This window comes from Aythya ferina (assembly GCF_964211825.1).
Source record: "Aythya ferina genome assembly, chromosome: 23".
In the NCBI taxonomy this organism is placed as follows: domain Eukaryota; kingdom Metazoa; phylum Chordata; class Aves; order Anseriformes; family Anatidae; genus Aythya; species Aythya ferina.
The window spans coordinates 4,131,900-4,157,507 of record NC_140321.1 but is presented as its reverse complement, the minus strand read 5'-3'; the positions used below and the strand labels follow the sequence as shown (position 1 = coordinate 4,157,507).

The 25,608-nt window shown below is 44.2% G+C and overlaps 1 protein-coding gene across 15 annotated transcripts in view; it reads right to left on the bottom strand.

Moving 5' to 3' along the window:
- The window catches only part of TANC2 (tetratricopeptide repeat, ankyrin repeat and coiled-coil containing 2), a 280,392-nt gene that overhangs the window by 90,690 nt on the left and 164,094 nt on the right, over window positions 1-25,608 (bottom strand). For all 15 annotated transcript variants that reach the window (XM_084496021.1, XM_084496023.1, XM_084496015.1 and 12 more), the window contains 3 exons: window positions 18,058-18,206; window positions 12,026-12,212; window positions 189-452 (listed from right to left, as the gene is read on the bottom strand). In XM_084496021.1, the coding sequence (XP_084352147.1) occupies window positions 189-452; window positions 12,026-12,212; window positions 18,058-18,206 (600 nt within the window). The remainder of the gene's footprint in view (window positions 1-188; window positions 453-12,025; window positions 12,213-18,057; window positions 18,207-25,608) is intronic.

Here is a 25,608-nt window from a genome sequence, read left to right as displayed (position 1 = left end):
CCCCACAGAAATTTTCCATGTAGAAGTAATAAGTCAAACGGACAGACAATTTTTGTCACACTTAATGATAACGACTACAAAAAGGAGACTCCTCTGTGGGTAATGATAACATGAGAAAGGCTGCGGTATGTATATGCTGTGTCTCTGATTTCAATAATGACATAAATGCAAAAATGTTTATTTCTTACCTGCTACTGAATTTGGCCGTGGCATAAGGTAAAGAGGAATAGACTGCACTGACTGGGACAAGACCGTCTCCAGGTTCCTTTCCGGGATCTTGTTCAAGCTGTAGGTTGAGGCCGTCATGTTCTCATCCACGCGATACAAGCAGGAGTCCATGCTGGACTTCTGGGACTGCCAGGGTTTCAGGTTTCCTCCAGATCCAAGCTCTTTACTGCTCTCCCCTCCATACTTTGTGCGTTCCACATTTTCTGAGTAGCTTGTCAAAGTAGCTTGAAGGAAGAAATTACAAACAAAATGACTAACAAAGAAAGAATTGCTTGCATACATGCTGCTATACACGAAGTTGTGCAACGCAAGTGCCAAAACTGATGCTCATCATATTTTCCACATGCACATAAATCAGAGATGGAATTTAGTTTAATGATACTACTTCTGCTTACTACTTCTAAAAGAACATTTAAGCTATAATGTCTTGGCTCATACTGTTAAAAGCCATTTATAATTATAAAGAGTATTAAAAATTATGTACAATGTTGTATTAGAATATGCAATTCCAGAAAGACTAGAAATGATTAAGGAAGAAACTTTATCAGTGCTCCAAATATCTTTCGATTGGCATCACAGTTACAACCTTTTCAGAGAATAATTTCAGAAATTTATAAACTTAGCAATATAATTTATAAACACGGTTTAACAATGAAATACCACATAAAAACCCACACCTGACTTGCACAAACAATTAATTCTTATGGATTCGTTTGGTTCAGAATCTGAACTCGGTGTCTCGTTTGATTTACAGCTGTTCATATCAAGCTTTAAATGCAATCCATACATTTTCCCTCATACTGCTTGACTTGAAAGAGTAGGACTGTTGATATATTAACATATAACTCACTATCCTCTCACTTGCCACAACTGTGCAGATTCCTACTGCTATTCCAAACCCTGAAACACAATTCCATCCTGCCTACTCCTGAGCCCCAGGCGCGCTGTGCTTGTGGATGTACTCGCTAATACTTATCACATAAATCCACTGAAATACGTCATTTTCACTTAGCCATGGTAAATACCACTCCAGGCCCAAATTCTCCACTAATTTCTCTGCCATCTGTCCCTGGGCACAGCAGCATCTACTCTTTTTGCAGCACAAACCCCACTGTTAGGCTTCCTCAGGGGCAGCCTTCCTTGCCCACACAACAGCTCAGTCCTGCAGCTCTGCTGCCTCATTGACAACCAGCCCCGCGTTTATTTTTGTCTTGATGAATGCGAACAGCTAATTACTCCTAAGATTCACGTGTGTTTAGGCTAAAGCCTTGCCAAGCTTTGGCTACTTTTTGAAGGCAAGCAGCCTAAAGAAGAGGCTCCAGGCAAAGAGCACCTAAAGGAGGCTGCTGTTTAATTGCACGTGGGTAAGGGTTCTTTTGTTTGTTTTTCCAAATTCATTTGGGAGAGGAGAACTACATATTTAAGTTGGTTGTTCACACGATGGGTGTCGCCTGATGATAGGCATCCGATTGGACTCAGAAATACCCTGCCAGAGCTGCCCTGTCCCCTCTGACAAAACAGGCACCTTCAGGCACTTAAAATCAGGGCCGATGCTGCTCTCCTTCCATAAGTGCCAAGCCGGCTGCTTGACTCTCTCCCCAGTGCAAAACCATTCATTTCAATGTCCAAGGATCAATCTGCATGAATTATACTCGTTAAATGTCACTATAACGTGAACCAGAGTTAAAGTTTTCATCTGAAGCCACAAAATCACCAAAAAAACCCACCAAGACGTGCAAGAAGTGCCTGATCTGTGTCCATCCCAACACAGCCCGTGCGGCTTCGCCTTTACCTTTTGGACCTATTTATTTCTCAGGGTTGTGCTTCCCATCCATAAAGTGAGATCAATGCTTTTGTACCTCATCAAGGTTTCCAAAATGTAGCTGTTTGCATCATTGTTTAAAACTTAAAACCAACACAGGTAACAGATAAGAACCGGTATCTTCACAAATGTTGGCATTTAAACACAGCGCGCTGTCAGGTGAACACATTTACACGTTAACGTGATAAAATAAGATAAAAACAAGAAGCAGATGTTCACAGATTTCTTTTGCTCCCTTAAACTGCTTAATATCAATAAACAGATTTTTTACTGTTTCCCAGAAAAACTCCATTTCAGAAGTCTGGCTCTGAGGTGCTAAGCATTCTGTGTCGTCCATTTACAGAAAAAAAAATCATTAATTTATACAACCCCAGTATATTTCTAATTAATCTCGGTAGAGACACGTCAGCAGCTGAAAGCAGTCATCTTCATACATTAAACTGAGGACAAAACAAAATAACCATGCGTCAAAATAAGATTTCTCTTAATGAAGTGACAAAAAAATGATAATAAACCCTGCTGGTCTCTTTTCTAATTGTCAATTTGTGTTCATTGTAAACATGATTTTCACTGTTTTACACTAAGGCTGTTTATGTGCAAACTCTTCATTGAATCAGGTATTTCGGATTGCTCCCTGCAGATCAATTTACCTCCTGAACAGCCCGGGATGATACAAGCACGGCTACACAGGCTGGAAGCGATTATACTACGGAGTTAATCTCTTCTATGAGCTATTTTAAACCAAAACAATTTTCATTTTATTTAAAAGGCAAAAGCGTGAGGCTATCTATAAGTCAGCAACGTGAGCCACCAGCACCACCCCAGAGCTGGGCTTGTCCCTAGCTCCTGGAGCTCAGCAACCACCACCTTGCCACAGACTTTTGGGTGAGCAACACGGAATCTCACAAATTTACGTGCACCAACTCAGGTTGTTTCAGTGCGATAACCAGGGGCAAAAGGTGAGGTTTAGGTACAAAAAAAGTGCAAAGACTTTTTGGGTAGAAAGAACTTCATTTAAGTTCCAGGCAGGATCAAGCCCATAAACACCTGTTGCCAGAAGAAAAGCTGCGAATTATTATTATTTCTGCAGGTTTGCCATCTGCACACCCCAAAATTTCCAAAGAACAGAGCTGCAGAGGGGATTCTAGGACAGGGGCTGCCTTGAGACGTTCGGGTGTGCAAGCAGGCGTCCCCACGACCTCTTAATTTCCCTGCAGGGGATTAACTGTGCTCTCCAGGAATGAGCTCTTCGGACGGTTGTGTGGGGAAAGAGGACCCACCCCTGGGCTGAATCCTGCCCAAATTCACAAGAGGGCTGCTGTTGTGTCTTTAATGTACCTGAACTCTACCTAGATGATAAAAATATTCTGCAGCTTAAAGCAGTTTAGTGCTGGGGAGAGGGTGGGGTGAGGCTGTCTGGCGAGGAACCGTGCACCAGCACCACGACACCGCTGGCCATGTTTCCATCCTCAAGCAGATTTTGGTGTACAGAGCTATAAAGAGACCATCAGATTATGCTAAAAACTGACTCTCATGTTGAAATTCCTGCTGATACTACTTCGGTTAGATTAAAAAGCTAAATCACCTGCAAGTATCTAGCACTAATCCGTGGAGATTTCATCGCTCTGTAATTCCTGACTATGGCACTAACCCAGCCGATGGGCTGAGAAAAGGAGGCCCTAATGGTGAACGATCCCAACAGACCAAAACCTGGCATTACAGTGTTGGAATTGTGCCAGCGCTAAAAGGGGCTGCAGGGACATTTATGGCCTGGCCCACCAAAAACCCAGTGTTTGAAGTTTTCGTTGCTGGCAATGCTTCAGCTGTGTGGGACACATTCGGGGCTTCGAAGGATGTGGGATGTCACAGCCTGGGGATGAAGAGGGTCAGTGTCCCTGCGGGTGGTCCATAGCACCACAAAGTCAGAAATTGGCAAACTGGGAAATGACAATGCAGATGTCACACTGATGGAGATGATGGAATTAATCCTTTCTTAATGAAAGGGTTATAAAAGATCCAAACAGGCCTTCAGACACTGCTGGGAATTTTTTTACGGGAGGGATTCATGCAGGGACGGAGCAGGACGGGGGCACGCAAGGGAGCCTTGTGCTGAACAGGAGAGACCCGAGAGCCAGGGAGAAACGTCTGTGGTTCTCCACAGCACCCCAGTGATAGCACATGTAGATAAATATGGGTGCTTATACAGATCACATCCCCCGCGAATCAGCCGGCATGCAGTTCACACCGTGTTTAATCCGAGGACAGAATTTGAGGCATGTGAAACATCAGAGCACCGCACCGCTCATCACAGACCCTCTCACTGCAGGATCAAGGCGCGGAGGCACCCCTGTGCAATCACCACGGCTCCCGGGGGATTTGCCCTATCTCTGCCTGCAAGATTTTAACACCACCCTCTGTAACAGCACCAACAGTATCGGCGAGAGCGGCGCTGCCTCGGCTTCTTTGAGGATGTGTGCTTTGATGCCGGGCGGGGAGACACCCCAGAGATGCACCAGCGGCCCTTTTACAATCCCATCTTGCTTTTAGCATTCAAGACTCACACTTGCCTTTTACCTCAGCAGAGGATTTGATGCTTTGCCTGCGTCAAGCTTTTTATTTCAAACCCTGACGTGGCTTCTTTCCTTTGGCAAAACATCGTGGTTAGAACTTTTTACCAACAGCATGTTTTAAAATATTTTTATTTCTTTGGGAAAGAACAGAACTGCATCCAAGGTGCATCTGAGAGAGCATCCCAGACGTCACTGAAGCCAGTGCTACACATCCCTAAGAAATATCCTATATTTACAGGACAGCAAATATTATTTCTAATGTAGTTGCAGGTTGGCCTGTGCCCCGGAGCATGAGGGTTTCAACTGCATTTGTCTTGAGTCAAACACGTGAGGGGATTTTTAGCATCCCATCCAATTCTCCTCGAGGCAGAGATCATGCCTGGAAAATGTCAACCTTCATGCTCACGTTGCAGATGGAGCTGAAGAAAAAAGCACTTTCCTACAGCTACCTTTTTATGACGAGCAACAGCTCCGATATTAATTGTATGTAGAGATTTATAATGCATCTCAAATAGGAAACAGGGATTTTGTTGCCTTAAAGAGTAACTGCAGCAGAGCAGCGAGCCTCATATGTTGCCCTGAAACTGAATACTAGAAGCACTCGTGGAGCCACTGCAGGTTAACCTCATTTCACTCTCATCCAGTAACACAATAAAATACAACTTGCCCTATCACATCAGAGATGTCCCAGCTAAAATGTATGACTTGACAAGGAGTAAAATAATTTTTTTTACCCCAATTTACATAACCCTTCATAAACTCAGCCGCAGAAAGATACACCTCAATATAGCCAAGTCGCCCCAGACCGCCCCCAGGAGCTTGGCTGCCAAGCAGAAAAGCTGGGCTGGCACAAACCAGAAAAGCTGGGCTGGCACAAACCAGAAGCCCAAATCTTTCCCCAGGGATGGAGGCAGCCTTGGGCACTGCAACCGCTACATGGCTGGCCTCTGGAGCACTGGGTGCTTTTAGAGAAAGACGGGGAGTTATTCTCTGCTGGACACCATCAGACAGAAAGTTTAAGGCTTATCCAAGAAAAAAAAAACAAAAAACAAAAAACAAACCACCAACCACCAAACCACAACCTTAAACCAGCCCTGGTTCTGAGGTCAAAATCCACCTTGTTCTTCCTAAGTTTAACTTCTCTTACAACAGTGGTCTCAAATAGGGGGAAAAAAATAATAATTGGTCTAATTTGCATAAACAATCCTATGAAAAGACAGAGATTAACCAGGTAAACCAATTTCTGCTCCAAGCCTCAAGCTACTATAAATCACAGTAAGCACACAAAGGGTCTTGAAACGTAATGAGAAATACCTTGACAGTAGCATCATGCTGACCCTATATTCTTGCTGTTCTAAATCTGAATTCCCTGCTGTAATGGCTGACAGGCAGGATGAAGAATGGCATGAATGCCTCCAAGCCAGAAAGGGCTCGTACCTGCTTGCTCTGCAGACTAGAAACGTAAGGGTAAAGCAGGATTAGAGCACAGGGACGCTCCCCGCATCACAGCACAAGTTACTGCAAATACTGAGCTCAGGAAACTAAACTTAGCAGCAAATCTTTCCTCTCTAAACCTTAGTTCGTCACTTGCTGAAGCAAGGTGGTGAGTATTTTTCACAGTCCTCTATTGTGAATATTAAAGAAATCTGGTAAAAAGGTTCCAAATCTAATATATAAGCAACAACTTGAATTTTCCTCTAGCTATCTCCTGCTCAGTCTTTTCAGTGTAGGCTTTCTTTCAATTTTTCACTCCATTTCTTTTTCCATCTACCAGGCTGGACAGTAAGCCAGAGCAGATTTCACAGTTCTAATGTAACACGTGTTCTGGGCTGCTTCCTTCTGCTTTTATCTTTAAACACTCTTCTTTCTCACCTCCACCTTTTTTTTTCCCAAAAAAAACCATAACAACCACCTGTCGCCAACCTATTACCTATCCAATATTTAAGGGCCAGATTTTGGTAGCAAACACAGCCCTTGATGCCTCGGAGCCTTCTCTGGGGGGAGGCAGAAATGTTGTTTCATGCCTGGTTGGGTTCCCCACTCCTCACCCTGACCATGAATTGCTTCACATGTGCACATGTTTACTTTTGCTCAATTTGTCCTTTTTAAGGAAATTAAGAAAAATATTAATCAGGATCCAGAAACGATATTTTTTTGTACTCGATGTGGTTGAGATTCTGTGATCCCACCAATTTTGCTCAACAGCTGCTGACGTGCCTGATAAATAGCCTCCCTTTTCATCTCTGACTGTCAGCCCAATCACCTACAATAAGCAGATACATTAACGAACAAAAGCTCATCATCATCAACGGCAGACATTTTTCAGGGAGCTCCTCCTTTGGGGAATGAACCCAAATGGAAGCTGGGTAGACTAAGAAAAAACTGCAATTGTTAGAAATCTTATTCATTATTAACCAGAACGTTTCATAATACTGATGAGATTGTCAGAATTCAAATGCAGCAGCTGTAAGATCACAAAAATATTTAACCTGAGTTAAATTTATCTTGAAGTGCTTTTTGAGCTGCTCTTTGTTCCCTTCTCAAAACAGTTAAACTTGCAAACAACTGTATCTTGTTTTATTGTCAGCAGTGTCTATTCTGCCTCGCACGCAGCCTAGATGAATGTATTAACAATCCTGTTTTCAACCAACGTATGCATAAATCTGTAGAAAGCAGCAACTTGATAAAAAGTCAGGAGTCAGAGTGCGGAACAAAAAGCATCAAGGAGGGGAAATCGTGAAAAAAGCTACCGGGCGGATTTCCAGGAGGGGACAGGGACCCTTTATGTGTCGTCTTTGTAAAATCCACAAAATTTAAGTGAAGCCAACTGGTCCACGTGGTATTAGACCTACCTACATCACTGCAGCAGTGGTGCAAGAGGATTTACACCGCTCACTGGCTTTCCTTCCAGCTGCCTCAGCATCACACCTGTGTTTCCTCACTCAGATCCCCTGATCATTAAGCAGGGAACACATCGCAGATTAGCACAGAAGTTTACATAAAGGAGGAGCGCGGCCCCGTTTCGTCAGGGAGTAAATCACAGCACTGCAAATGTCACTTCTGCAGGAAGATTCAACACAGGAACGCAGCCGCTCACTTAATACCCTTGGGACTGCTACTAAATGATACGAAGTGCTACTCAAACATCACAAGCACTTGGGTGATCTTCCCGTTCTGGCAAGAAATGTTCTCTGCTTTATTTTAAGACTTGCCTAAGACTGTTGGAGATTTCTTTTTGTGTTTTCTGCTGCATCCAAGCAGCAAAACTTTAGAAGCCCACTTCTGTCGGGATGAGAAGCACAAAGTCTCGCTGCAGGAGCACGTGGTGCCTTGACCAGTTTTCTTTTCAGTAGCAGATTTTGAACATTAACAGTTGGCTGCTTTTATACAGTGGGAGCCAAAAAATCCTGGAAGCTATTCAGAGGTTAAAATCAGGTCAGCATTTTCACCAGCCATTCTGCTTTACACAAAAACGATTTAGTGGCTTCGAGGAGAAAGGGCTGACTTGCTCCTATCTCTCCTTTTGGCTCACCTCCCCTTTCCTACCCTGCCCCCTTTTTTTTTTTTTTTGCAAGTTAACGATTACATTTATTACTGCTTTTGATAGCTGCTATAACAAAATGCAACTAATATAAAAGCTAAAAAATACTAACCCTTTTTCATACAATTTCCCTTTATCTTTCCTTCAGCTGCCTTCATTCCCCTTGTCTGTCCTCCTGCTTTGCACTGTGCTTCTAAACCCAGTTTGAGCCTTTGAGATAAAGAAAACCCAACACAGTTTGCAAGAAGTTTGTGCTGGGAAAGGTGATGTGTGTGTGAATCTGAAGATTTGGAGCTTGTAACGTCGCTACTCTTTCAACTAAGTAGAAATAACTTTCCTTTGCTACAAAGGGCTTTAAAAATTAAAATAAGGCTGTTGCAACCCAAGTGGTGCATTTATTGAAGTGGTCACTAAGCGTGACATGGTACCAGTGCCATGCAGATTAAAGATATGACATGTCTGTTCTCTGGTGATAACTGAAATTAAGGAACAGGTGACACGCACAAGTGTGCTGTCTTTAGCTCAGTTTGTCCTCTTTAAGGAACATGGGCTTCACATCCATGTTTAAGCACAAAAATGCCCATTCTAGTTTGCCCGTGCAAGCTTGTGCTGTGTCTAGCAACATGGGTATGTAAAATGAGCTTAAAATGTACAAAAACATTTTATGTTAAGCAAAAACACATGGGGAAATGCAGTTATGGTGTAAGCATTGCCTTCCCACTTTAATTAACTGTTTTATTAATTATCTGTTTTCTGGCCTTCGCTAATTCTCAAATTCTGCACACAGAGCACACTGACCTGGGACACACTTTAAAGCCTCTGTTCTCAAAATACAAACTGGTGGTGATTCACGACTGAGATTTGGAGGTGATGCCTGTTGCAGCTGAGGACTGACAGACAGGAGATGAAGATCTCCCCATACCTGTAACTTTTATCACTCATTTCACCATTTCTCATCTATTAGAAAAATGCACCTTTGCGGAGGTGCACGAGCTAACAGTTCACATCACTTGAGAGGAGCAGGAGGGATCATAGCTCAGGGAACATAAAACACCAGGGAAACGTTTAATCTTTCTCTCCACAAAAATGGCAAGGAAAAAAAAAAATCCAAGTGGCTTTGTCATGGAAATCTCCAAGAGCTTTACACTTTTAAGGTACCACGTAAAGCCCCTCAGCCCAAAAGCCATGTCAGTTCAGTCCTCCTTGCCGAGAGCAAACACGACAGAGGGAAATGCACACAAGAAGATCTGTATCCAATAAAGCAGGAATGCAAGGGAGGGAAACCTGATCCCTGACCCTCCAGAAACAAAGGAGCTGATGTGTTACTAAAAGGGAGAGCAGAGCCCGCCTGAGCTTTGGTTTGCCTTCCGCGTGTGGGCAACGTGGCTGCTGTACTCTGCAGTGAAAATAATCCCAGGGAATTGCTGTTGTGCAGAGAGCACCTTACAAAATCACTGCACGCCCAGCTCACAGCCAAACAGTGCCAGAATGACAAAACCCCACATCCATGTCCCCCGGGGAAGCTGCCTCCCCCAGCTTGTGCTGCCCTTGAGCCTTGCAGAAGACAGCAGAGGGATGGAAACAGGCTAACAGGCTTGGCTAAAAAAATCCCCTTTTTCTTTTTTTTGCTGCTGGAAAGTGTGACTGGAGAAGACCGTTTCCCCCACAATTTGTTGCAGCTGCCCAGCTTCTATGAAAGGCCGGAATAAGGAGGTGTTGAAATTACTATTGTCAAAGTGAAGGGGGGGGCAACGAAGGGGAGAAAGTCTCCTGTTCTCCTTTGAGTGCTGACACAAGAAGAGGAAAGCACTGCTTTTTGGGAGCCTTGAACAGTGCTTCCCCTACTCCATACGAACATATTTTTACATGACTTTTCCATCTGGGATACATTAACATAGCCTTGGGATAAGCCACCTTCTTTCACTTCCCAGTTTTTCCATGCAAAAAAAATCTATGCTCCTGAAAGAAATTGCTAAGAGAATCTTCCTTGTCAGGGGGGAAAAATGTTCTCGACTAAAAAAATGCCAGTACAGACCTACTGACAGAAGGGTATGGTAGAGAGTCTGAGCAAAAAGCTTCAACAACTGATCACACCAGGAGTCAGCATCGTGCTGACTCTTCTCGGACACATGGGGTTGCCGCTGAGACCACCCGCACCTCTCGGCCTTTCCCCTGGACCAGAAGGTCCAGATGAAACCTACCTGCAGGAACCCTCAGCCTCACGGCCCTGTGGTGGCAGGGGAGGGCCCACCACGAGGCAGGGACGAACCCAACCCGACAGCCCAGCGCACCACCAGACCGCAGCAGTAACAGCAGCTCATGAAAGCAGAGCACACGCATTTTTGCAACCTCTGCTGCTGCACTTCAGGCTTCGTTCACTCTTAGACCTAATTCACAGGTGTGCTGAGACCCAGCTGAAACCAAACGCCCACTTCTACTCACCACCATTCTCCAACCCAACCAGGCTTCGCGGGGCTGTTGCCGGCCAGAGGGAAGGAAGCCCAGCTCAGGGGGCATCGCGAACAGAGACCGAAGGGTGTGTGACACCGCAAAGAGCTCTCCCAGAATCCATTAGCCTACTGTGGTATGCAGCTCAGAATAGCTTACATATTTGCATTTTAAGATCATGCAGGCAGAAGTGCTACAAAGGTTTCTGTGGCATACAGGAGCTGAACTAAGCCCAGATTTCCTGATCAGCCAAGCAAAATATTAATCACCAGTACAACTAACCTCCCTGAATTATCAACCTGCCTTTTTCGTTTTCCCTCCTTCTTTAAGCACTACATAAACCATTGGCAAAGTAGAGTATTCTTAGCTGGAGAAACACTCAACATAAAATCCTGGTGAGGACACCCATGCTAGGGCCATTCTGCCTGATATTACACAGCAATTTCTTTCCTCCCATTGTGCTTTCACAGCCAGTGAGCACAAATTAATCTGTGTATGCTATTTTCTCGAGATCCTTTACGCTGGCAATTAGGAAGAGGTGGAGCCTAGCGAGAATCTAAAATTATTCTCATTAATCCTCTAAAATTATGAGTTCAACAGGGCTATGGTAGAAGTCAGAGAAACTACGGACTGCACATGTAACACAAGAACACATTTCACAGTCTCCTCCCCACCAAATAGTTTTACAGAAAACCCAACAGCCTTTGAACTATGAAGGTAATAGCATCATCCACTCTCCTTCCCCTAACAGAAAAGAAGAGTGGCTAGGGACTTAACACAAGGAAAACGTTGAAAAAACAGATCAAATCACTCTCAAATCACTCGAGGTAGCAGGAGAAGATGGCAGCCCCAAGCAGCAGCCACTGCCTGGCACTGCCCATCCCTGTCCCACTTCTTGGGCCAAAAAGTTTGCATCTCTCTAAATTAGCATCTCCACACTCATAAATGGGCACGGACAGCAAGTTGAGGGAGATGAGAGAACAATAGAAAAACTTGGCAGAAAAAATAACCTCACTAGAATTAAAGGAGGGAAGAAAAAGTTGGGAAGAAAACATTGCACTAAGTGTGTGAATCAGCAAAGGTGGGGGGCACATGGGAAGCAAAAATAGAACGAGGTAGGCAAACTCTGCCTTTTACCATTAAACAACTCCCAAAACTTTGCATCAAACAGTGTATGCTCACATTCTTCCCAATTCCCAGCAACTCTACATGAATTTATTTATCAGGAGCTGAAGACAGAGAGGTGTAATTCACCTCGGTTACTGAAACATTAACACGAATAACATGGAAACACCCCGTTCATTATCAAACACACATATATTATCCAAACTAAAGCTTGTTAAGCCCTCAATGACTGCCTGGCTTAGCATTAGGGGAACTAACTGAGAGCAAGGAGGAGAGAGATGGCACGCTCACCTATGATACCGCTGTCTCTGCTCTCCAGCGTGGACGTGGGGCTGGTGACGGCCCCATAGGTGCAGTCCTTGGCGGTGACGCTGGTGCTGACGGGCGGCAGGGTGGAGCAGGGGCTGCTGGCGGGCGGCGAGGCCGTGCTGCTGGTCAGCGTGGAGCAGGGGCTTATGCGCTGCGTTCCTGCGGAGGTCTGGAAAAGAGCAAGTTCCAGCTTCCTCATTCAACGGGCAATGCGGGAAACATCCAGCAAGTGGCATTTAGCAACATGACTGCACGCTTGATTAAAATGCTGAGCAGTCTGTTAACGTGGAACTGAAAGTTAAGAAATAAACTCGCACAATAAAGTGAGATAAAGTCTGTGACTCTGTTTAAGTAGCAATCTTGAGGGTCATAAGCATACAGCATGATCTCACCTTCACTTACAGCAAGAAACATTATATGCAGGAAATCCTACAAAGACCTCGGTGCCATTTACATCTGCTCAGAAATCTCAGCGGGACTGCAATTTTTATTTTGCCCTGTAAATGTTTCCTTCATTCAAGAAAAGCAACAATGGTTTCACACCCTTGCAAAGAGGAAGTTCAAAATCCCTTATCTAGATACGAGACTGCCCTTCCCTGGACCGGCATGCTTTCCCTACCATAGAAAGTTTTTTTGTTTTATTTTTTTCTTTTTTTTAAAAAAAAAGAAAGCCAAAAGCCAACCCGTACCAGTGAAAAGGTTGCTCTCCAAAGGCAGAACAAAACAGAAAATGCAGCAGCACAAAAAAGACTGGTGTTTTAAAAGTTTTTTTGGAATGAACCCATCTGAAACTGTGTGCAAGAAACTTTGAAGAGCTTGTACATCTGATGCTGAGCACAGAGATCAGTTTATTAAGAAAACAAATTTATTCCTGAATTTGATTTGAAACAAGCTGTGATACAACACAGATCCCTTGTTCTAACCGCAGGCTGCTGGATACACAATCTTCCCTGGCAAAAGCTCCTCCTGGAGATCCATCCTGCAATATCTGTAAGCAACAAACCCGCTGACACTGGAAGGTGCTCCTGTCTACCTAACATAGCAACTTCATCAACGTTACCCTGTACTTTAGAGCAGCCATCCCAAAATAGCTTACCAAACATGCAACTTTTTACTTCCCTTTCACAAAACAAAGCCCTTTTCGCCTCTGCCTACAGGTTGGTGTTTTTTTTCCACTGTCGCAAAATGGTTCCAGTCCCAAGGAAGGACCAGCAGAGGTTAATTCCCTATCTGGAATGTGTTTGAGATTTCTTGTTCTCCATGTGAATGCTTCCCCAATAGTCAGGCAGATTCCTGTTCCCTTTTTCACAGGATTTGAACCCAGGGTGATCACAGAAAGCATCACGCTTACAAACTGCACAATGTGTTTGAAGTCTGATTATTTTTTTTCCTTCTCACTATTCTATACTTGAAGCTCAAATGGTGTCTGGAGTGGACTTTTTTTAAGTACAACACGTGGAGAATTCACTGGTTTTTAAATCAGAAGCCAGATCCCACATGTAGCTACTGGGAAGAAATCTAATTTGGCCAAGAAATCCCAACGCGGCTGGTAAGAACCCTTGCTCACAGCATCATCCCCAGGCTTGTGGGGCAAAAAAGGGGCACCCAGTGCCATGGGTGGGCTTCTGGGGCAGCACCATGTGGATGCCCCAACCCTCCTGCACCTCCCCGTGCCTCTGCTCTTGCACCAGTGTAACTGTGCTCAACTGACATGAAGGAGCACGTTGGTACATCAGGGCTGGAGCGCTGACCTGATGGCTCCGCGTCCCGTTTTTGTATTAAACATTGAGACTGCATCATGGTAGAAAATGAACCGTGTCAGTATTTCCAGAAATTTATCATCTCCCTTCGGTACCCGTATAAAACATCCCGCCAGCGAGCGAGACGGCTGCCACCAGACCAGCCTTTGAAGTCCTCAGGAGAAACAAAGCAACGCTCCCCTCTCCCCATCCAATTTGCAGAGCCACTAGTGGATCACAGTTATTGTTATTTTCCCTTCTTTTATGTTCGAGGCACTTATAAATAGATCTTTCTTTTCCCCCAGTAGCCTTCTAGGAACCGACAGCAAGCTGGCTGCTCTATAAATCCTGGCTCCCTGGGCATTCTGGTTGCACGCATCCATTGTAGCACCTGCCACGTGCCTCCTCTCAGTGACCCTTTTTCATTTTCCCTTGCTGCAATCTTCAGATGTCTAAATGCTGGCATGATTTCTGTAAATTTATTTTTAATTTTCCAAAACTATTTCTAACTAATTAATTCTAGTGATGAAATTAAAAAATACTTCTGTGCCAGTATTCAATGAAAATATTCCATTATTTTCTGCCACTTAGAATTGCTGGGGTGTGTGTCTTTCTTAATGCAACCTACATGGGGCACTTTTGGGATTGCTGCTCGTGAATCAAGCAGGTGCTTGCACTGAGCTACCCGCTACCGTGGGACTGTCTCTTCGGATTTATTGCAGCTGATCAGACCCCATCGGTATACCCGAGCTATTAAGTTAATGTTTTCCAATGTTGATTTCCTTTAACTCTCTGGCAGTACAATAAACTCCGTCGGGTATAAGGTAGCATTACTTCTGAGGTTCAGGCAGTGAAAGAAGCAGCATTGATGGGGCTCCCCCATTCAAGATGAGCAGACTGGAGATAGGCCAAAGGACCACCGTGCCCCCGACACAGAAGACAGGGAAATGTTCAAAACCCAGCTAGGGACAGCCCTGAGCAACCTGCTCTGAGCTGAGCCTGCCTTGGGCGGTGGGTTGGGTTAAACATCTCCAGAAGTGCCTTCAGCCTCAGCTGTTCTCCAGCTCTGTGATTCAGCTCCTTTCACTGCTCCTAGCCTCAACGATACTACAGCATCTAAAAATTTTATCAGTTCACGTTTGGGATCTTTCAGAATGCAAAGCATGATTACTACTATGAATTGTTTATGGCAAGGTTTTTCTATGCCCGTTTCAAGCAGTATTTTAAACAAATCCTTGCTGAAACTTATCTCAGTGCTAGCAAAATAACATCCACTAACCTTAAAACACAGGAAATTTACTCTTCAAATTAAAATTCAGTCCAAGAGGGGTACAATCATCTTTCCTGCAGCTGATAACATCATTGTTTCATGAAATGCCAAAAGTGATATTCTTATAAGCTCTTTTATTTGCAGTATTATCAATGCAGCTCCTTAGGAGCAAGCTACTTGCAACTGGAAATTACTAAATAACACGGCATATCACTTGGCATTGATTGACATGTTTTATTTTTGTATTGATATAGAAGAATGCTCCTCTGTGCTAGTTTTAAATATAAATTTCCATTGACAGAACATTCCGTATTATTATTATTGCTGCTGTTTCATCTGTCACGTTTTCACTAAGCTTTGAAAAATTAAACTGTTCTGTCATAGGCCCATTGTCCTTTGTGCTTCTCTGTCAGCCAGTACAGTTGAAAAATAGTTTCCCAAGAAGTAGGAGAAAAAGGATTTATTCTTTGGCATTTGTGATCTCTCATTAAGGAAAGCGTGATTAAGAAAGAGACAGCCCATAAGACATGCAATTTCATAGCAATCTGGATTAGAGAATATATCCTTTGACATATTCAAAATAAGGCAATTGAATGAAAATGGAATGTGCCGATTTACAGATTGGGGCAGTTTCAGTGAAAACACCTCTACTCCTTATCTTCACTTTAGCTCAGCACCGGTGAGATTGCAAATAATTATTTTCTCGCTTCAGAAGACAAAGCATGGTTAGAATAACAAGCAGCAGCCAAGTCCCAGCTTTTTATACAAAGAACATTTCTTTGCCCAGGCCATGTAAATTAATGCATGAAAACCTAGAAAATTGTTCTCATTTTTAAATTCAAGTGCAAACTAGTAGTCAATCAGGTTTTAATTAATCAATGATTAATGGAAGAATTAATCTTTGCAAATCCCATAAACGTCTTTCTGCATGATTTTCAACACCCCTTGAAGCGTGGTGGCTGAAGAAATCAATTCGGGAAGGAGTCGGAGAGGTTAGCAGGAGAGGCCAAAGGAGCTGGGTTTCTTCAGCCTGGAGAAGGCCAAATTGCACCTGGGGAGAGCTGAAAACCTCCACGGTCTGCAGGGGGTTAGAGAGAAGACAGCCCCATTCTTCTCTGAACTGCGAAGGACAACAGACTACAGCCGCAGGTTGTAGCAAGGAAATTTTCTACCAGCTAGAAGAAAAAAGCCCTTCACAGCTGGAGGCATCAAGCACTGGAACAGGTTGCCCTGAGAGCTCGTCGAGTCTCCATCCGTGGAGATTGTCGAGCCTCGGCTGGACAAGCCCCGAGCAGCACGGTGTGGCTTTGAAGCCAGCCCGGTGGGAGCGGGCGGCGAGATGCGATGCCCTCCAGAGGTCACTGCCAACCTCAGGTGCTGTGCCATTCAAGGCGAGTGCTGGCAGCAGGAGAGGCTCACAAAGAAAGAAAAAGAATTAACTCGGTAATTGAGGAACCGGCCTCTCTTTATCTTCTCCAGCACATGAATAGCATTCAAAGGCCTTGCAAAACTTTTTCATGCAAAAATTAGCACACGGCCCAAGATATCAATCTATTTTAGAGGACAACTCTCCGCTGTTTCTCTTTAGATTTTTCTTTTATTTATTCTCCAAAGACATCTTTTACTTTAGAGAAAAGATGGGATTTTAATTTTTGTCAAAAGGCAACAACAAAAGGAGCCATTTATAGTAGAAAGCTCTGCTGGGCTTTGAAGTATTCAGTTCAAATAGGTGCCTGTTAAAAGTACATTTTCTAGCACAATGTATAGTAAAGTACATTTCAAATCCACCAAACTTGCATAAAAAATTGAATGAAATCATTAAAAGCTTAATGAATGTGTTAAAGGAAACAAAAAATACAAGAACTCATATCTTGGCGTTCAAGCATCTTACATATTAATCCCTTGGGCCATGTAGGTGATGGAAGACCAAAAATCACTTGGTTCAGTCTGGGGCATAGGACCTAGAGCCTCCTGCACGAGGAGCACCCCCAGCTCTTGTGCTGGGCTTGGGGGAGCCCTTTGCCTCCTGCCGAGGGGCACCAAGCTTCCTATGGCCATGACGGGCATCGAGCTTTAATGCCAGGACTACTTTTATGGCTGCCACTTGTTATTGACTCTTTTAGGGAATTCAGGACTGTCATCTGGATCCTCTGAAATGTGCCTATGTTGGATATCTAAAACAGAGATGGAGTCATGCAGAGTCACACAAAGACTGGTAAAAGGAGAGAGAATTGCAGCTGGGCTCCTGAGTTTTGCCTTGTTGCACCACACGCTGGACTGTCCTTCTAGCTGATGGAAAAATCAAACCAAAAAACTGTCCCCTAGTTTCATTCTCATTTTATCAACGCTGATGGAAGTGGGCGTATTGCCCAAGGCTGAGGAGGGGCAGGAAGAAACTCAGGCAGATTCCACAAAATTGACATTGTAGCCATGACCCTGACCTATTTGCTGTTCTGCTTTGCAGCCACCAAAGAGGATGTAGCAAGTTCAATCACAACAAAGGTTTTATGATCTGCTTTCTCTATCGATTTTCAAACATGAACTCATCTTGCTAGGCAAGAAAAGAGCAAAATCTGTGACTATCTGTAAAATAATATTATTACTTACCTGTACTTCCTAGAGACATAGCGAGTCTTTATGCAACACTGCTAAAATGCTTTTGAAATATTGCACACAAGATGCCATGGAAGTACAGATTATTTTGATCACTGTAATCTGATTAGAAACGCTGCCCACTCCTACAACATTTGCAGAAACAGAAAAACAACAGAAGCTGTTTCACACAGGAGCAGCTGATCCCTGAAACATGTACTGCTGCAGTGTAATGATGATTCATTGTTTAACAAGGAGATACAACCTTCTACCTCACAACAATCATTTCACCATTATGAGACACTCAGCTGCCATATAATTAGAAAATAACCACTATCTCCCATGCTGCATTCTGATCAGAGCCCAGCCAGTTACTGCTGTAAAACTGAGGAAGAGAGGAGGAGCTGCTGTACCTGGTTCTCGTCCTGCACCTCCATGCTGTACTGGGGCCCTGGCTGTACCTCCGTGACTTTCTCTCCGAGGAGGAAGCCCAGGCGAGTCATGAGTGTGTTTGCTGCCTCATCTACGGATGGAGGGGGTCCCAGCTCCTGCTCAGCGTCACCTAAACAGGAAGAGGAACACACGGATTTAGACAGGAACTGTTGCTCTTGGCTATTGTTCAGTGTTTTTAGCAAAAAAACACAGCTAACTTTTCACACTGTAACTTCTGCATCCGGGTTTCGAGGTTATTCACATCATTCAAGTCTGTCTTAATGTTATTTATTGATCATTAATTTTAGGTTTTGCATTGCTCCAACTATCAATACATGTTTCTTCTAACTCTGGCTGTTAGTTCTCCTCTCATTGCTCGTTGTATTCGCAGTACCTGATATGGAAGCAAGCACATTCATCTCTCTTTCCCTGCACCAGCAGTAACACAGCCAGCCAGGAACTGAGATTTCCTGGAAAGAACAATCGAGAAGGAGAGCGCTCCCCCTTTCCTCTCACACAGAAGCTGCCTCCAGTTACCCGCAGTGAATTCAACACTGCACGTGCCATCTCATTCTCCTGTTCCCACAGCACTAAACGAGATGCTCAGCAGCAAACCCACGCTACCGAGTGGTTAATGGCAAAGAACGGGACAGAAAACCCACGTGCATCGACCATTATCATCGCTGGCTCTGACGTGCTCAAGGTTATGTGGAAAGCACGGGGCTCCACAGACCAAGCCTCCTTGTGCAGCCACAGTATGGGCTACAACACAACGTAAAATCCACCTGTCAAATCCCCACCATGTACAAAAAATAAGTCAAAAAGGAAAATTCCAGATGATTTTTTTCCAGAAGTTTCTCTGTCAAAAAACGTTGGAGGTTTTTTGATCCGTAGCATCCCAAGGTAAGTCAGGTTCTGAAAGTCAAGTTCCTCGCTGCCCGCACGGCAGCAGTGTTATCATTAAAGCCTGAAGGTCAAGTTCTTTCCACGTTACACTGAAGCAATACTGTGTTTAGCGCAGTTGTAGAAGACTAATTAGGATTTGCAATTAGTCTACAGTTAATTATTCATCTGATAATGTACAATCTGGAAAAGAGCCGATCTCTGCTTCCCAGCTCTGTCCTGGCTTGGGGGTGCTCCAGCACTCAGCCTGGAGCTACAGCAGAAAGATGTTGCTTTAAATATAACTTTTTGATAACTGTAACTGAAAACCACAAATCACAGAATCTGGGATACGTACAAGACCTCAGTAAATTCAAGCCAGCTGCTTCCAGAAATTCCCATTTAGCCTCCAAATGTGCATCTCACAGAAGCTTACAGCAATTTCTTGGTGTCTCACCCACACCACGGCACATCAGAAACCCTAGAGCATCTCACACGACAGTCAGCATCCAGAAACACCGCCAGCTTTGGCAGATCAGCATCCAAAGCAGTCCTTAAATGGTGACTTCACCGTTATGAAAGTGGATTATGGAGCATGATAACAGAAGTTGGCTTCTAAGTTACTGAATCCCTATTGTACTGCTTTATACAACGCTGACGTGAATAGGATAGGTTTAAGATAGAGACAAATTTAGATGGATGGCCCAATTTTTCTGAACTGCTGACCACCCACATTCAATCTGTGGGCATTTACCATCCCGGGGAGTCAAATTCAGAACAGATACATTTACGTAAAATGAAAAGTGTATGGACTCTGATTTCCAAGGTTATTTTTGCTTTAAAAAAAAAAAAAGTCGGCTTTGGAATTTATCCTAGATATCTATATGTAGGATATGGCTCAGTTTGTAATTACTGAAAGTTTCTTGTGCATCCCCCATGCTGGTTTCAGAGCACATTAACGATCCTCAAACCATGCTCACTTTTACTCCTCAGAAAGTAAAAGGTCAGAGCAGAGCTGTGCACGTCTGAGAGCTTCCTTCTGCTCTGTACAGCACCTGGTGGGACCTCCAATTTCCTGCAGTACTGGTCTAAAATTAGGGAAGAGCCGACTGTAAATCTTTCACGTGGGACCACTGCAGTGAGGCATGGGGAAAAGCGCTCAGTCCAGGTTCCTGCGTCTAAGCCACCGCTGGGATCCTGTGCAGCATGCTCCAGGGGACCCTGCTTGGCAGGGGGTTGGAGCAGGTGATCTCCAGAGGTCCCTTCCAACCTCAGCCATACTTTCGTTCTGTGATTCTGTGAAGCTTATGAAGAAAACCAAGTTTCTGGAATGGTGCTCACGAAGAGGCGGCCGAGCTGCACTGCTTGCCAAGGACGCGCCGTGCGGGCTCATGCCAGGCCAGGCCACTCACAGGGAACGGGTCCAGCAGGCCAGCAAGCAAGACTGAAGTCTTCAGTTTGAAATGTGTTATTTCAGACTCGAGAGCGATTTATTTACAGGCTACATCGGGGCCGGCTGGGCAGAGTCAGCCGAATTCTGCTCAGTGTCAAGAACCTCTCTCAAAACAAACAGCACAATTTGCTCCTGTGAGGCTGGGTTTAACCGTGTCCGCACCATCCCTAAAGCATCTCCAAGGGGCACAAGCTGTCTTTTACCTCTAAAATAAAATTATATGCTCATCTCAGGTCCCTGCACGAAAAGGTGCAGCGTCATGCAGAGGCAGCAGCCGTGACTGCAGCCCTAATTCCCCGGCCAGACACAAGACAGAGAGCAGCAGCTGAAGGAGCTGAGCTCTGAGAGCATCCCACTTAGTGCAGAACTATCAATTATTTTATTATAATGGGGCTTTCAAAGTGCAGATAACTTTGAACTTGAGCAAAGCACCACTGTACCGGATTATTATGCCTTTTGGTTTTAGGTCTTTAAAAATAAGTGCAGTTGTTTAATTGAGTGTCAAAGAAGAGACAGAGCCGCTCCAAGAGGCCTGTGAATGGGTATTATGGAAAGAAGCTGTAAGTTGCCTTGCAAAGTTGACAGTAAGAGCTAATACTCGCTCTCCAAGTTCAAAGAGAGGGCATAACTTCTTCCCCGCACCGCGCGCTATCCAGCTAATGCTGCAGCCACATTTTAGGCACACTTGAGCGCATTTGGTTCCCCGACCTCACTGGGGAAATCTGAGCGCACAGTCGAGAGCAGAATTGGCCCACGGTATTTTTAGCTCTTCTGACACCGTGCTGCTGTAATGAACTGCAGCAGCTCAAAGCAAGCCCTACAGCCAGCTCCAACACACGACCGCGAGCGTCTCAGTGCCCAGAAGAGAGGTGCTGGGCTGCACACACGCCAACCTGAAGGCAATCAGGGAGCGGATTCGAGAGATCACAGTGTGGTTCGTGGTCTGGGGCCGCTGTGTTGGGCTACATCAAGTCATACGCTTCTGCATAAACATTAAGTCATGTTAAAAGCCTTCCTGAAATGCTCAACGCCAGGAATTTTCAACAAGTAAAAAAATCTTAACTCCCTGCTTCATTGGACGTGCCGAAGTGTTCGAAGGAGTTTGAGGGACTGCACCTTGGTGTCCTTGCTCAACAGAAGGTGGGTATTCATGTATATACACGTAGATATATATACATACACACACAAATAACAAAGGAAAGCTTTTTTGCAGGGAATGGGGCGAGCTGGGCTACTGCCGCGCTCCTCAGCTGCCTCTTCCTACCTGCCTGGGCCCCCGCTGGTCTCCCAGCAGCCATCAGACGGCGAAACTCGCATTTTTATGACAGCTGACATCTTCGGTTAGCTGGTTGAGTCGTTTATGTCTTGTTTGGTTTTAAGCAAGAGGTTTTTCTTGTTCAGCCCAGCTGCACTGAGCTGGCCGTGGGTCCAAGGCAGGGGGACCCACCGCAACCAGCACGTGCTTGGCTAACCCGAGCCTCCTCACCTGTATTGGAGTTTAGCTGGACACGAGATTCCTCCTGATTACGTTGTCTTTGCACACACTGTTGCATTGGCAGATCCCCACACGATAAATGATTTTCCAGAATCTTACTAAAAATGATTTCCCTCTGCAGCCTGGAACTTAATAGAGCAACTTTTACCCACTTGGATTTTGTCACGGGTAATTCTAAAACAAGTCCTCCAAGCTCGGAGTCAGCATTTCAGGTACTGAAATCAGAGTCAAAACCAAGAGAGATTTACTGATGTGTGCCGCTGGTCCAAGGACTTTAATCACAGATGCAGCCCACGGAGCACAAACACTGCGGTGAATTGCTTATTTCTAATAACATAAATAAAAATCCATGAACACCCTCAGCTCCGAGATAGATTAGTCTCAAAAGCTGTAGCCTAGTTGGAAGGAGAGGTAATTTGTCCAAACAGCACGGGGATTGTTTTGGGGAAGAAAAATGTAAGCAAACTGCCTTACTTTACACTGCAAAAATAAATGAAGTCGAAAATAAGACATTCAGATTCTTTCGTAGTGACCTTTCCATAAATAAAAGATATCTTCAAAACAGAAAGCAAAGGAAGAATATTCGGAAGGCCACATGAAATAGGCAATCCAATTTTCAGTAAAGCAACAACAACAACAAAAAAACAGACTGAAGGAGACTGCTTTCTCTTAATCCTTAATCTTCGGAAGAGACAGGTAACGGCAGCATTATATGACAGAAATAAATAAAGGCTCCTACACAGAGATGTGAAACAGTTTGTCCTTTTAGATTAAAATACTACACGTGTTTAGGCTATCTGGCATTTTTATCTCTCGGCTTGGAAGAATGCTGAAAACCATAAATCACAGTGCTGCAGTCTTAACACTGCTGAATGCACAGCGATTCAGAAGTGGAAAAGAACAGGAAAAAAATATTAAATCAGCCCAGCAACAACTTCCAATTCCTTACCAATAAAGCCACAGGGAAGGGGAAAAATCCCAAACCAGTACCAGCCACACACACACACAGTACACATTCCAGTTAACCCTGCTACGCTGCTAAGTCTGGACTTAACGGTACCGGAGAAAAGATTGAAAATCCAACATAATTGTGGCTTAATTACTCTGAGACCAGAAAACAAAGTAAAAGAAACAAGAAATGAGAATGGAAGTTGTGCTTTTCGTCATCTCTAGCCCATGAAGAGCATGCTGTGATTTATTTATTTATATTATTTTTATATATCCATCTATACGTGTGTGTATATATATTAAACTATTATTTATTTTACTTCTGGATTGCATTATACTGGAAGGGATGCCAAAAGAGGATCAGATGGGCCAAGAGACAAACAGCAGGCTCATTAGATGAGGGCTCCGGAAGGTCGCTGGGCTTCAGCGTTGACCCTTGTGGAGGCCAGGAGCGAGGTTGGGGCAGCAGAGGCCGGGGAGGCCGAGGATGGAGCACCAGGCTCCGCGATCGATGGCCGCAGCAGCAAGGTCACCAAGAGCCCCCGGGGCATCGAGGGAAAGGGCAGAGAAGGAGCTGAGGCCATACGAGGAGACTGGGCAACCATCGGGGACACGTCTGGCAAAGGGTTCTTAACTGCTTTGACAGCGTGAGAACCATTTTCAACTATTACACCCAAGCAATTAACAATAATAAATAATTAAACCCAGCCCTCAATGATTTAGAAGCTTCAAAAAGAGCGTAGGTACCTAAGGCGCACGCACAGCTTTTTTTTCTTTAATAATTCAGCTTCCAGAGTTCTACCAAACCTCAGAAGTGCACATCTCCATCCTCTCCAGCTACTTCTGCCATCCCTTCGAGTTAATAAATTATTTTACTGAACTGCAAAAACTTTATAACCTGAGCTTGTCAAGCAATTTAACACCTCCAATTCTTCCTTTCAAACAACTCGACCCATCTCATCTATGTCTCAGGACCTCTGCGATCCACGCCAGGACCTGCCTGATTCAGACCCTTCAGCAGCAATTGCATGGATCCTGGCAGATCCCTGCTACCACCCTAGCCACAGTTGATCTTGGGAAGCATCCCTGACAAAAGCAGGGGCGTTCAGCTTGCTTCTTGTTATTTTTTTTTTGTCTTTTTTTTTTTTTTTTTTTCTCTCCAGGGAGGGTTCATAAGTGTTCATAAATGTTCACAACATTTCCTTGGAAATCAAATCTATAATCTCATAAGCACAGTGTATTAGGTTTGCTCTTTTCAAGAAAGCATTCAAAATGCACGGCTCTGAACATTATCATTCTAAAATACTGTTTCTGTTTAGTTCTTTCAATTCCTGTAATGAAATCTGCCACACATTTCAGCTGCAATTCCTTAAAACCAAATGAAATTTCTTTATGATCTATTTTGCAATTCTGTGCCTTGTTTGATAGCTACCATCGTCTAATCTTGCAGATGAATGACAGAGGGTAGCACCCTTGCAAGAAACTAACCATGTCTTTGCTCCACAGAATGGTTTTGCTGTACTGGTTACACTTTTCATTCCAAAAGTAGACTGAAAATAATTGAAATTACATCTGAAGTCTTCTTCAGCGAGTGTCTAACGAGAAGCACTGGGTAACAGCTCGCCTAGTGGCACCCATCACAGAATTTGCCTGAATATGAATGATTTGTTTTAACAATCAAAAATCCTCAAAATTAGCAAGGAAAAAAATAGAACAGTTGCATGCAAAGACCGAGCACCTATGGACTGCCAGAAATAAACGATGCCATTTACGATTTTGATCTTCAATTACATAACCATAGAGTGTTATCCAAAGACTTGCCTTTCTCCATGTGACCCAAATCTGTCCCATTATTATGTACATCTGCTTTAAGTTATTCTGGATATACTTGAGCTATATTTGGCAAATGCCCTTGACCATTTCTGCATATTCCCCTAATCTCGGTATTAAAGGAAAGGCTTTTTCATTACTCTTGCTTACATCGAGAAGAGATTTTTCAAAATGTAACCAATACGGGATGAAGACTGCATCAGATGCATTGCTTTAATGCATATTTTCATGCCGCTGCTCTTTTCGTACTTAGTTTTATTTCTGAAAGAGCGAGGGAAAACATTCCCACCAACAAAATCATACCCAGCCAGGCGCCAGGCGAAGTCTGTCTGTCCCTCTGTGCTGGTTCATCACAAGTTGCAATGCAACAGAGCAAACAGGCAACCAAAATCTTCGCTGGAATCGATAACTCTGTAATTAGGACTATAAATCTATCTTGCTCTTCAGCTGTGACCTCCGGCTGGCCAAAAACCCTGCCTTTGAAGTAGAGAAGTGCTCCAAGTGCAGCTCTGCCCCAACCCGCAGCCTCCGTGCCCTGCTCTGGCTCTGCAGCTTCAGGGGCTTGCTGCTTGCTGCCAGCCTTCCCGTAACAAGCTGCCTTTCTCCTTCGCTGCAGTTCTCACCGTTACTTCCCACCGTTACGCCTTGCACAAGTTCCACAGATGTCTGCTCTGAGAAATTTAAACGAGAAATTCTCCTCGGCACCACGTACAAGAACTGCTTCCTAACCTGCTCTCCCCACTGCTGTGGATGTCCTTGTGTGTTCCTTCAAGCACACTGACAGAAAAGACAGGTTTTTTTTTAAGCAGAAGCCCTATCGAGCCACAGACAGGCAACAAATGCAATTTCAATGCTATCATCAAATCTATTTCAATGTATTTCGTGTTCTAGATTTGAAAAAAACCCTCTGTACTCCTATTTGGG